At 36.2% G+C, this 12,673-nt stretch overlaps 2 protein-coding genes across 3 annotated transcripts; one reads left to right on the top strand and one right to left on the bottom strand.

Moving 5' to 3' along the window:
• Nucleotides 1-7,733: 7,733 nt before the first annotated feature.
• On the top strand, nt 7,734-10,602 carry LOC126617468 (abscisic acid receptor PYL8-like). Of its 2 annotated transcripts, none has more exons than XM_050285541.1 (4): nt 7,734-8,071; nt 8,161-8,328; nt 9,089-9,304; nt 9,965-10,602. In XM_050285541.1, exons 2-4 carry the CDS (start codon nt 8,167-8,169, stop codon nt 10,181-10,183), a joined length of 597 nt encoding a protein of 198 aa, XP_050141498.1. In that variant the 5' UTR covers nt 7,734-8,071; nt 8,161-8,166; the 3' UTR covers nt 10,184-10,602. The 2 variants fall into 2 exon arrangements, with proteins under 2 accessions (XP_050141498.1, XP_050141487.1); XM_050285530.1 differs by having other exon boundaries at nt 8,144-8,328.
• Nucleotides 10,603-10,640: 38 nt separating this feature from the next.
• LOC126615373 (protein spt2-like) lies at nt 10,641-12,338 on the bottom strand. The gene is made up of 6 exons (XM_050283198.1): nt 12,283-12,338; nt 12,051-12,171; nt 11,253-11,957; nt 11,069-11,145; nt 10,879-10,980; nt 10,641-10,789 (listed from the first exon to the last, which is right to left on the bottom strand). The coding sequence occupies exons 1-6, from the start codon at nt 12,336-12,338 to the stop codon at nt 10,663-10,665; spliced, it is 1,188 nt and encodes a 395-aa protein (XP_050139155.1). The 3' UTR covers nt 10,641-10,662.
• Nucleotides 12,339-12,673: the final 335 nt, after the last annotated feature.

The following is a 12,673-nucleotide window of genomic DNA, read 5'->3' as shown; positions in this document are numbered from 1 at the left end:
TCGTACAGAGGCAAAGAAAATACTAATGGAAATTGACAAGGCCTCGTCTTTGCACTTTGCATCAATGGTCGTTAATATAAATAACATAAGAGATTATAAAAAATTTGAATCTTAATAAAATAATTAGTTTATGTGCTAGTGGCGGGCTGGTGGCTGCTGCCTTGATGCACTCTGGAGAAGCTGATTAGTTCTTAAATATATAATTATAAATTTCATTGTTTGTCATACTACATACCAATAATTTCTAATTAACAATTAAGGAAAGATTAAGAACTGATGCTAAAAAATATAAAAAATAAATAAAGGAAAGAATTGATGCTCCACCTTTGTGAGAGTACGGATCACTATCAACCATCGTTGTTTCTCGCTAGCTAATTTCAAAATCCCCAGAATCCAGGATTTGCATACAGTACCAACTACCATGCTAGCCAGTTCGATATATTAATTAATTTGGTGAGTTCTTATGCACAAAACCACTTTGATTATTTAAATGAATGATGCATAGATCCACCGAAAAATTAAATAAATAAGAAGAGCCATTTGCATAAATTGCTCCATCGTGCTCTAATTCAAATTATATAAAATACACTTGGCGGATGTACGTAACGCTATCTTATTCCTCATATTTAATTTTTTTTGCCTTATATATAATTAGTGTTGTAAACCTTAATTAGTTTTGTAAACCTTGCCGACAAGGATCTAGATATTTTGGCCACCATTTTATTGGGATGAAGCGCTAATCTATGAATAATGTAATCTTTAATTTCTTACAAAAATCTCATATACTATGTTATTAAACGACTACTAAGGTCATATTTACCTAAGCAAAATAAAGATTAAAATTAAACACTTTAAAATTAGGATCAGATCAATTAGGGGGAAGGGAGTGAAGTTAGTTGATTCAATTCTCTTTACTTTCCTTATTTCTATGTTCTTCGATTTCTGTTAAGTAAGCGTATTCTAAAGTAATTAATTACATTACACATCAAATAAAAATATATATAGGACCTGCACTAGTAGTACTCTAAAATGTTTACATTTAGAAATGACCCCTTGCTCGACCCAACAAAAAAACAAAGAAATGATTCCTTGCGTTGCTCAAAACAATAATGCATGGATATAAATGGTCTCTATTTGCTGCATGTTTGACAGGTGTCCTCTAGAAGATGATATAGTACTCTAGCTAGTTAGCTACACTGCACAAATGGATTCCGGCAAGTGTCACTGAAGGTAAGGAATTGAGTACAGTCCTGCATGCATGGATAATTGGATATGGTTTTGCCCTAAGTAGCTCCAACGTTATCCTATGATAGGATTAAAAGCACACCACAAAGTAGCACACAAATGTCTTATTGATTTTCCTTATTAACACTAAGATTTGTCAATTGTAGCATATGAAAATAAGGGTCTTTCCCACAGAAGATTGTTTTATCTAACTACCTAAAATGTCACAAAAACTGGGTTGCTGTCCCTACTGACCAGCCACCGAAAAATAATTATTAGACCGACTTATACTTATCAAAAGTCTACGAAATTTTATATGCAGATACTAGACACACAAAGCTACACTCACACAATTTTTTAGGATTTTTGGAGTTGATTTTCTATTTAAATTAAATCGAACAAAAACAGGATAGAAACAAATTTTAAGTAGTTCACAAATTAAGAAAAACGAGTTAGGGGTATTGCTATCCACCACCAAATAATCATGCAAACATGTTATGTTTCATTCAAATTTCTTTTATTTCCGGATGAAGATGCTCAAGTTGGCTCAATGTTAGAACTCAACCTATTACTCTTTCTTACGTAGTATGTTAAGAGAATGGCGTTTTCAACTTAACTTAGTCCCTAACATGCAATCTAGAATGGCGTGTTCATAGATTTAACAAGTAGAAATCATTAAGAACGAAAAGAGTTTGAGTCTTCACAAGGCATCGTAAGTACTGGCGTTGTCTTACTTATCCTATAAATTGGTTCACATGTTAATCGCAATTAACAAGTACTACTTTAGAACATATGTAGGTCCTCATTCGACAAGGGCAGACACACACATATTCATAGCATTAAAATCCTATATATGCTTAATACGTATGCATCCATAGAAAACAAATAAAGAATTCATCAATGAGACAAGTAGTGAACCAAGTTTCATCCATTCATAAAAGTAATTCAACGAAATGTCATAACAAAATTGCAATCATATTCGGTGCTTCAAAACAGCCCCTAACTTCTAAAAAATTAGTTACACATAGTTCTCAAAATAAACCAAAAGAAAGACATGAGTTTGAGAAGATAAAACCGAGAGAAGAGAATGCCAAGATTTCCTCCTTCCTTTCCTTCATTTCTCAACGCAGCAGCCTTGCCTTTTTTCCTTCCTTTCCTTCCTTTTTTTCTATTTTTTTTTCCTCTAAAGAACTCTCTTTTGCTGCTGCAACCTGCAGCCTTTATGCCCATGCTTGCTGCCCCATTTCTGCTCCATAACTCACCCCATTAACAGCCATTTAGTGATGACAATAAGTGAGAGGAAATGGTAAACCAATTGTAACTTTTTGGGCAACCTTTATGCCAATTACTCCCACTTAATCCTCATCTTTAATTCCATTTCATCTGATATTTGAAGAGGTGTCAGCTGGCTTGTTCTTGGCTGCATCAGTTTTGGCTGCTAGTTTTATTGGATTTATTGCCTTCAATGCAGTTACAAACTGCTCAGCGTATTGGAAACCTTTCAGTGTTAAAACGGCCATAACTTCTTCTAGAAAAAAGATATTAACAATCCGCGAAATTCTCTAGAAAATAGACACCCTTAGCTTTCCAAGCATATAAGGCTCATTCTCTAATTCATTCTGAGCTGTTCGCAACTTGCTTCCAAAGTCAGCTGACCTGCACAGGCAGTTTTGACGAATTTGTTACTTAAAATCCCACTTGTGCTATTTTTCTTTTATTTGTTTGACAAATCCTACAAAACACAAAAACAAAGTAAATAGCTCAAAAATATAAGGAACTAACTAAGAAAAGACAAGTGAATTTAATGTAAAATATATATAAATATGAGCTTATCATCCTACAACACAACCAGTATGTTGGCCCTAATGCAGTAAACAAGATATATCTGATGAGAACCTAAACAGAATATAATTTATTGAACTTGTCCCAAAATCAAGCCCACGTTAATTTCTCAAATCTTCGGTGGAAATGTAATATAATTTCAAGTTAGTTGTGCTCCCTAGTTCTGGGTTTGATGCACAAAATTGACAAAAACATGAATGATTCTTTGGTTTAAAGCTTTGGGATGACGTATGATATTTAACTGTGACTATTTGTGAGCTGAAATACCTTTAACCTTTCCGGAACCCAATAAAGATTAGTTATCCTTTTGGGATGTGGGCGTCGGGAAAAAAAAAAACTTCATCTACTTAAGTGAGACAAATACAACTAAACCAGAAGATAATTGGTAAATGGACTTTATCATTTAAGTGTCTTATTAAAACTATTAAATTGTTTTGTGTCTGGATAAGAACAATTTTTACTTAACTTTCAGGCTTCCCATTTAGGCATTAGGATATGGTTGCTTAGACTGTATTGGTAATAAGAAAGGCAAAGCCATGAGTATGATCACTGTTTCTCGAAATTAAGCTGCTAATCACATGCGAAAGCACATTACTGTGTGATTGTGTGTCTAAAGCAAAACTCATGCAATGATTCGATACATATATAGTGGTCACGACTGTATAGAGATAACACAATCAACGATCCAATCAACGATCCAACACACGGGACCATGAATGTCCTTGGCCGATTAGGTAACACAATATGATTGTGTGCATAAACCCGATTAGGTAACTAATTATAATTCATACCAACGTTAATTTGGTAACTGTTGTAATTAGATGACAGTTCAAAATAATATCCCTCGTACTTTTTTTTTTTCCAGATAATTGCAAGTTAGCAAAAACGCCCGACACGACAGAATTTGGTTTTTTTTTTTGCATGACAATGCTAAAGTGGATATCTTTTTAGACCATATGATATACGGTTAATAGTTGAATTTCTTCTTTAAACTAATAAAAATGAAGTCCAATCATCAACCGTCATATTATGTGATTTACAAAATGATCGAAAAAGATTATCTCCATAACAGTTTTCCATTTACAATAGAGTTGCACCATCACAATGACGGCACATGAATAGCTGGCCTTCTTATTTAATGTAAGTTTTTTCTCATTACAATGTAGTCATTAGTCAGAGTTAGCTTTTAGGAAACAAAATCGTCACAAACATATTTCGTCTTTTGGTCTGTGTGGGGAAAATTTTCAGTGAGTTTAGAACGCGACATGGTAAACTATTTGTCATTGTATAACTGGTGAAAAGTTTTTTTTTTTTTTTCAAGTAACTTTCCAATTACATAATAATATACGGCATACTGTCATGTGTCTCAGATGTGCCAAAAAATATTTCGTTTGTGTGAGCTGATTATGACATCTACACCTAACCAAAAGCTAATTGATACTCTTTTCTGCATGCATAAGTTTTGGTTTATTGGTTTACCATTTTATGTCATGTCACTTTCATACAAAAATTAAGCCCAATTAAGAATGAAATGAAGTTCATAAAAGTCGGACAAGGTAGTTGTAGTTTTTACCGACAATGGTTGGTTGAATACAAAGATATAAGCCAACCCAATGGATTAAACCCATGCCAAGGAATCAAGACAATCAAATATTTTCGTGCTTTTTATTTAAAAAGGTCTATGTGGTAAAAAATCTCTATTAAACTGGATAAACCACCAGTCAAGGGGGGAGTTGATTTGACAAAAATCCTCTCAATTCACGGAGATTTCTCACAAAATGACTAAAAAATTTACAATAGACACCCTCAAGAACCATTTATATCAATTTAAAATCTAAAAGACCAAAATGAGGATTTATACAAATTTCCAAAACTATTTTAGATAAAGATCTTTATTTTAAAATGAATTTAGCAGTTCATAATCTCACACACAACCCATGACCATATTTAATTTTTCTGGTCTGACCCAGACCCATGACCCATATTAATTTCCTCACATAAATTACGACCCATAACCCATCTTTTTATCCTCACCTGCACGGGAAAGCCTTTCTCGGTAAGAATGCGCCCGCTGTGTGCTTCGAATCCACACGTGGCGTCGGAAATGGACCGCTGCTTTCTGGCCCGCGGGACCCATCTCATAAACAAATAACGACAATAGAGAATATTCGAGGCACCTGCTTAAAATAATAAAAAAAAATTATAAGAGTAATTAAGAGTTAATACTACTCTTAAGAGTGCCTTGACCTTCAGGTTTTTAGTTGAGTTTCAATTATTTAAGAAAACTAAACGAAAATAATATTATTCCAAAAGTCAAAGTTGACTCTTTTGTAGGTGCAATGAACATTTATATGTTCGATTAAATTAACGAATTTGTAGTTTAAATAGTTGGATATGTTTCTACGTTCGAAATTTTGTATTCGATTATTTGGTTCTTTTGTAAGTGCAATGAACATTGCGTTGTTTTCAAAATTCAGATAAATGATCTTGGTTGGAGTGTAATATAAAAACAAGAATAAGAAAACATATATTCAAATTGTAAGACTATATTTTGGAGAAATACTAAGTTTTTTATTTATTTCAGAGATGGATAAAATTTATCTACGTTAAATGTAATGTCATGATTGTTTTTTTTTTAATTGCTACTAGCATATGGGCACACACAAAGTGTGTGAGAAATTTTTAATTTTTAATTTTTGAAATAGAATGAGAGGGGAAGAGAGTGATAGAGAATGTAGGAGTGAGAAGTTTTTTATTTTATTTTTTTTGTTAGAGATATGTTAGGATTACATGTAGGTGATGCTTTGAAAAAAAAAAGGCAAAATTTGGTTGTGTGAAATTACATTTCTGCCCCATATACTTCTTATTCATGTTCTGTTTTAATATTAGAGGGTTAAACTGATAATTTCATAAATTTTTTGTTGACAATGAGTATTTTATTAATTAGTAGAGATTACAAACTTTACAGTGATAATTTTATGTCTCTAAAATTGAAAGATGAGTCTCTATTTCTTTATTTATATTGTTTCTTTCTCTCTCTTCATTTTTTTTTCTTCGTCATTTTCTTTCTCTCTCTTCATTTTTTTTTCTTCGTCATTTTCTTTCTCTCTCCTCCTTCTTACCTTTATCTCTCTCCTTCCTATCCCCCACTCCCTCTCCCCTCATCCTCCTTATCGTTCTCTCTCTCTCTCTCTCTCTCTCTCTCTCTCTCTCTCTCTCTCTCTCTCTCTCTCTCTCTCTCTCTCTCTCTCTCTCTCCTCCTACATCTTCTTTGCCATTCTCTCTCTTATTTTTTCTAATCTTACAGAAGTGCATGAATTATGAACTAATCTTGTAGAAGTGCAAAAATATTTTCACAGATCTAAAATCAATTTGAAGTCTTTACAGATGATGCCAGTCTAGAGTTTTGGTTTGGTTAAGTAATAAGTCTATTGGGGGCACAATTGAAATTTTAAAATTTTAGTTTACTTGTTTTTGGACTAGGTTTATCGGAGTTTGAACTTTTATCTTTCTTTAGAATGATACAAAACTAGTGAAGTTGTATGAAATATATTTGAGTGTTAGTCTTAAAGCTCCCATAAAAATATATAGCATAGTACATAAGACCATTTGGTGTTATCCATTATTCATTCAAGGCCATGTGACCCTAACTCTTTAGGGCATAGGCCACTATAAGCTAAACAAAACAATATAATTTATTTATTGTAAGAATCAAACAAGTAAATGACCTTTAATTAATTATTCAATTGAATGGAATGAGATTCCCTTCTCTCCTATTACTATCATCTTCCAGTCTCCCATCTCACACTCTTCTTTTTGTCTTATTCACTATATAAAAAATTCAAAACAAGATGTAAACGTAATGTAATGCGACCGTTTAAATAAGAGAGAATCCCAATTGAATAGTAGTCTAACTTGACATTAATTAATGACATAATCTCAATAGCGGAATTCTCTTAAGATTGCTTCATCAATTACCAACGACAACTACAATATTTATTCTTAACTTACCTACACTCAGAAGTCATTGTGGTGAATCAAGTATTGTCACGTGAAGAAACTAAACACATAATCATGCAAGATCAACTATGAATTTAGCTCTACAATAATATTGTGAGGAGATAACTTGTTAGAGGCCGCACTCATAAGAGATGGGAGTTAAACCATTTATAGTGCGAGTGGTGCCCACACGGTAAACCATCCAACTGGTCACGTTGCCATACCAAAACCCTTACGCAACAGTCAAGTAAATCGGAAGTGTAAATCAAGCAACCTTAGAGGACAATTTAGTCATAGAAAAACATAATCCTCATAAACAGACAATGAGTGATGACATGTTCACATTTATCCTTTGAAAGAGAAGAGATTTTTCAATGTGCTCGAAACACGAGTACATACATCATATATCATTAAATAAGTGAAGTGTCTAAATAAGTAAAGCGATACTTCAGAAAAAAAATTATGTCCACTTATATAATGACATATAACGCATCGCAGCTACCGCCCCATGTTAGGAACACATTGATAAATCCCTCCCAGAAGATAGGCATTTGCAAGACAAGAAAAGTATAATTTAATGCAAGTTGCAATAACAGACAAAGGTAATTGCTAACTTGCTTTAATTAATTAAAGTTGTAGGTCTATTTTTTGTTTGGTTGGGGGTTTTAAAGTATTAATTTATTAGGAAGGAGGTGAGATAGGTGATGAGGATGATGGGGAGGCCTGAGGCGCTTCTTCTCCATCTTCTATGGCGGTGAGTCTCCTCTCTCTCACCAGCGACCAAACTTCTTCCTTTCACACTCCCAAGCTTTGACAGAGTCGAATCGGGTCCTTGGACACTTTTCTCTCTCACTAGCGACCTAACTTCTTCCTTTCTCAATCCCAAGCTTTGATCGAGTCCGACCGAGTCGAACGGGGTTGACTCTCTCGCTCTCTCAACCAGTATTGGAATTGCAGACGGAAAGTTTAGAGCTTGAAGGTGGAAGATAAGGCGGCGTTTTGATTGGTGAGTTTGTGAATGTTTGATTGGTTGGTTTATTGTGAAAGGCGATTTATTTTTGTTGGTTTTGATCGACAGTGTTGTGATTGGTTTAGAGGAAGATGAATGGGAATAGGAATGGAGGCGGAGGAGGCGGCGGCGGTGGAGGAGGTGGTTTTGGCGGGATAGTGAGCGACTACATTCGGAGGCACCACAAGCACGACCTTAACGACCATCAGTGTACATCTACTCTCGTCCGGCACATCAAAGCCCCTGTCCATCTTGTACATCTCTCTCTCTCTCTGTGGATATCTATCTATCTATGAAGCTCTAGGATTTTTGATTTATTTGATTTGTTTGATCTGGGATTTGTATATTGGAGATGTAAATATCATGCATGTAACATATAGGGAGGTGGGTGTTTATGTTACAATTGGATTTGGAGTTTGATATAGGAGTTGAGGTATCAGTTTGTGAAACTGGGGTTACCGGGATCGATTTCGGATTGTTTTTGCTCTTTCTGGTCTGTAAAGTATTGTTCTTTTTCCTTAAGGACATGTTTGATTGCATTTTTGGAGAGCATCTGGTTTTGATCCGTGGTGTTTTCGGATGGGTTGCTTAATGATTTTGCCTACGTTAATGTGGGGGTGTCGATCGATTAGGTCATTGTAGTTCTTCTATCACGGCGTCTCTGTGCGTGCAGTTAAGAAAATTGAGGAGAAACAGAGAAAAAAAGGAATTTTTGATTGCTTTTTTGGGGTTTTTTTTATGTTCTTGTTCGTTGGCTCAGAAATGTAATTACTGCATTTCTTGTTTAATGTTCGATTGTTTTTAATACCTTGTTTCCAGGAAACTGGAAGATTAAGGTGTATTTGAGAGAGATCCTCGTTGAGAATGGGCAGGATAACTGCAACGATAGTTTGCCAATAAATACTGACTGCAATTCTGCATCTCTGGATGGTTGACATGAAACTACTGTATTAGTATAAATATGTTTTTTGGTTATCCCTTTTCCGGAATGTGAATTGTTTTGTTTCTCTTCAGGTTTGGTCGTTGGTAAGACGATTTGATCAACCGCAAAAGTATAAGCCATTTGTCAGCAGGTGTGTGGTGCAGGGAAATCTTGAGATTGGAAGTCTCAGAGAAGTTGATGTTAAGTCTGGGCTTCCTGCCACAACAAGTACTGAGAGATTGGAACTTCTTGACGATGACGAGCATATTCTTAGCATTAAAATAATTGGTGGGGATCACAGACTCAGGGTATGGAGATTCATTCCTTTTATAATCCAGCACATACTTATCTTTTCCTTTTATTTGGTTGCACATTTCTGAGCATACAAGCTAAAAGGTTAACTAGTTCACAAGATTTTAATATGAAGTTCTGTGTTCACCGGAGTCTCTGCATTTTAGTTTTGAAGTTTTGGGCCCGTTGAACTTGATCTCATCAAAATTTAATGGAAACAGAAAAAGATTTCCTGAAACAGGCTTCAGCTTTGGCTGCACAAAATTTAAATTTACGGTGTTGGTTCCTTGTTCCTTTTAATCAGTGACCACTGGCATCTGTCTCTAAGTTCAAAATTGGTACTTGATGGCTTATGGATGAATTCGGATGAGGTTATTGACGTGAATCCTACTGATAATATAAAATATATATGAATGGTTACATATATATATCAATCCTTAGGGTTAACCATAAAACTCTCACGCTATCTGCACTAAGCAGCAACGAGGGTGCTGCCATGTTGACTAAAGTAGGCCTGTTTACAAGCCTCTGAGTCGGAAACTGATCCTCCTATAATATTTTGGATCAGTGGATCTCCAAACTCAATGAGGAGTCCTTGTTTTCAGTTTATCCTTTTGTTCTGCTATTATGCAACCATCCTATGTATATTTAACTTGTTTGTATTATTTTTTTCCCAGAACTACTCTTCAATCATCTCCCTCCATCCAGAGATAATTGACGGAAGACCGGGGACTCTGGTGATTGAGTCATTTGTAGTTGACATTCCTGAAGGGAACACCAAGGATGAGACCTGCTACTTTGTTGAAGCCTTGATCCAGTGCAATCTCAAATCTCTTTCTGACGTCTCAGAGCGACTTGCGGTACAGGACCAAACTGAGCCAATTGATCGGCTCTGAAAATTGGAACCGATAGCACATGGTGGCGGCCAAAGACTGCAATGGATGAAGCTTCCGAGGCTTTCCTAACTCGGAGGTTTTGGAGACGGACAGGCAGTTGTACACTTCCATTTCACACACGTGAAACACGCTCATATTTTTGTTTCCCTTGTTTTCCATCGGTACAAAAAAATTAGATTGTTAAACTTCCTGTGTTTAGGATCTTAAGAACCACATCCGTCATAAAGGTTTCTGTAACCCTTTCGCGAATGAAAAGTACAGGAAGAAAAAACCGGACTAGTTTCTCTGTGAATTTCGGGTTCTGTTTCGGTGATATGATTTTGGTTGTGTATGTATGTGCCGAGAGACGGCGTTTGTACATTTGCTTCTGCTTGCATTTTATGTTAAGTTTGGCGAGTGGTTAGCCGGATTTCAAAAGCTATGTGGATTTCACTAACATAAAAATATCATACTTTTATCTATCAATTAGGTCATTTACATCAAGAGTTGGAATCGCTTTTGTATGCTTTCAGCTTCTGCTTCTTTGCTTTTCTTAACCTCTCTTGCTTCTCTTCTTCTTCGGGCCGTAGACGCTCGATTTCATCCTCCTTCCTAGCAATTTTTGAACTGTCAAAAGAGAGGCACACTTAGATTTTGCACGTAAATATACAACTAAGTTGTTGTAATTCATTACTTGAAGAGGAAAAGTATGGCACCTCCTGTTCTCTTCTCTAATAATATCGTGAAAGGTGGAAACCATTGCAGCGTCATCCTTGTCGGAATCGGAATATTCCTCCCGAATATGCTTACGTTTACGTCTGAAAAACCACAACCCAAAATATTAAGACAATACGAAACATGAAAAGTGGAAACCAAGAAATCAAAACATAAAGACAGAAGTTTTACCTAAAAATTGATTGGATCATAGAAGAAACGTCGACTTTGTCATCATAAGAACTCTCCGCCACGTCGCGTTTGATCTGCTGAAATTCGATTCAGAGAAATTCATGAGCTTCGTCACAGAAAGATGGAAAGAAATATGAACAAACAAATGAATGGAAAATATGAATGCATGTCAGTGAGAAAGAACCTTATTTTTCGAGGAGTTTTGCCGTTTCGGCATCACTCTTGTGTTATTGGGTTGGAGGATTTGCTTTTCTTTTTTAATGTCGTGCTTTGTCGAAGATGGTAACTTTGATGAGGAGGCTTTGTACCTATCAAGATTCTGTCGTTGTGGAGGAGACTGAGTTTTATCATCTGGTTTCAGTTTTGCTTTCGCAGGTTGATGCAAAACCTTTCGTTGCTCCAATTGTTTCTTCGATGCAGGCAGTGACTTCGTTGAATTCTCTTGTGGAGGAGACTGAGTTTTATCTGGCTTTGGTTTTAGTTTTGTAGGTTGATGCAAATCCTTTCGTTGTTCCAATTTTTTCTTCGATGCAGGCAGTGACTTCGTTGAAGAAGTTTCATTCACTTTTGGAACCTTACGTTGCAAGGAAGACTGCCTTGGCATCAAATCTTGTCTCTTCTCATGATGTCTCTCCTTATCTTCCCAATGTTGCTTCTTTTCAGGCTTCAACTTCGCCACAGGAGCTCTATTCGTACCAGAAACCGGAGTTCTTGCATTGCTTGAATTCGAGACAGAATCTTTACGGAGTCTAGACTCCCCTTTTGAAGTTGCCGGTGTTTCTGCTTCGTTTAACGACAAAAAGGAGTAATCCCGGGACTTCTTTATAATTTTTAATGTCGAACCAGACTTTGTTGTAATTGAGGAAGGGGTCTTCAGGCTCTTTTTACCCTAGAGAAGAAATTAAAACGCTGAGGTGAAAAATTATACACTAATATCACGATACAAATAAATTTCATGACAAAGGTTTCATTGATTGCATACCTGATCATCAGAACGTCTGACCTTGGATGCCAACTTCGTTAATCCCGGCATTAGTGCTTTTCTTTCTTCGAGCACTCTTCGCGATATGGTAGGTTGTGAGGGTCCAAAGAATGTCCCGAAGCTGCAAAGATGAAGACACTGTATGTGTCGAAAAACAACTCATCCATCTCAAACCAAATGCAGCTTTATCAATTCCTTCCTCGTCGATGAACATCCGAAAAGAAAGAAAAACTTGTCACTTTTATTCTTATCGATGGGACGATCATTAGCAGACCCCGATTCCTTCATATGATTGATTCGAAAGCGTTCTTTGAATTGTTGCCTTTGTTGAAGGAAGTCCAATTCGGCTTCACTAGGATCACTAAGGGTGCGTTTGGTACGTGGGACGGGACGGGACGGAACGGGACGAGGCGTTCCGTCCCGCGTTTGGTGCGCCAAAAATGGGTGGAACAGATGGGTGGAACGGGCTGTTCCACGGGACAGATTTTGGGTATTTTTGCGTTCCACCTCCCCCCTGGAACGGGTTTGTTCCACGTCTGTGGAACACAATGTTTTACCATTTTAAGACAAATATACCCCATGTCTTTTTCAAAAATTACACCTTCGTTCCGTCCCGTCCCATC

Source organism: Malus sylvestris, chromosome 1 (genome assembly GCF_916048215.2).
Source record: "Malus sylvestris chromosome 1, drMalSylv7.2, whole genome shotgun sequence".
NCBI classification, from domain to species: domain Eukaryota; kingdom Viridiplantae; phylum Streptophyta; class Magnoliopsida; order Rosales; family Rosaceae; genus Malus; species Malus sylvestris.
The sequence above is the reverse complement of the archived record's forward strand: the minus strand, read 5'-3'. Positions and strand labels throughout refer to the sequence as shown.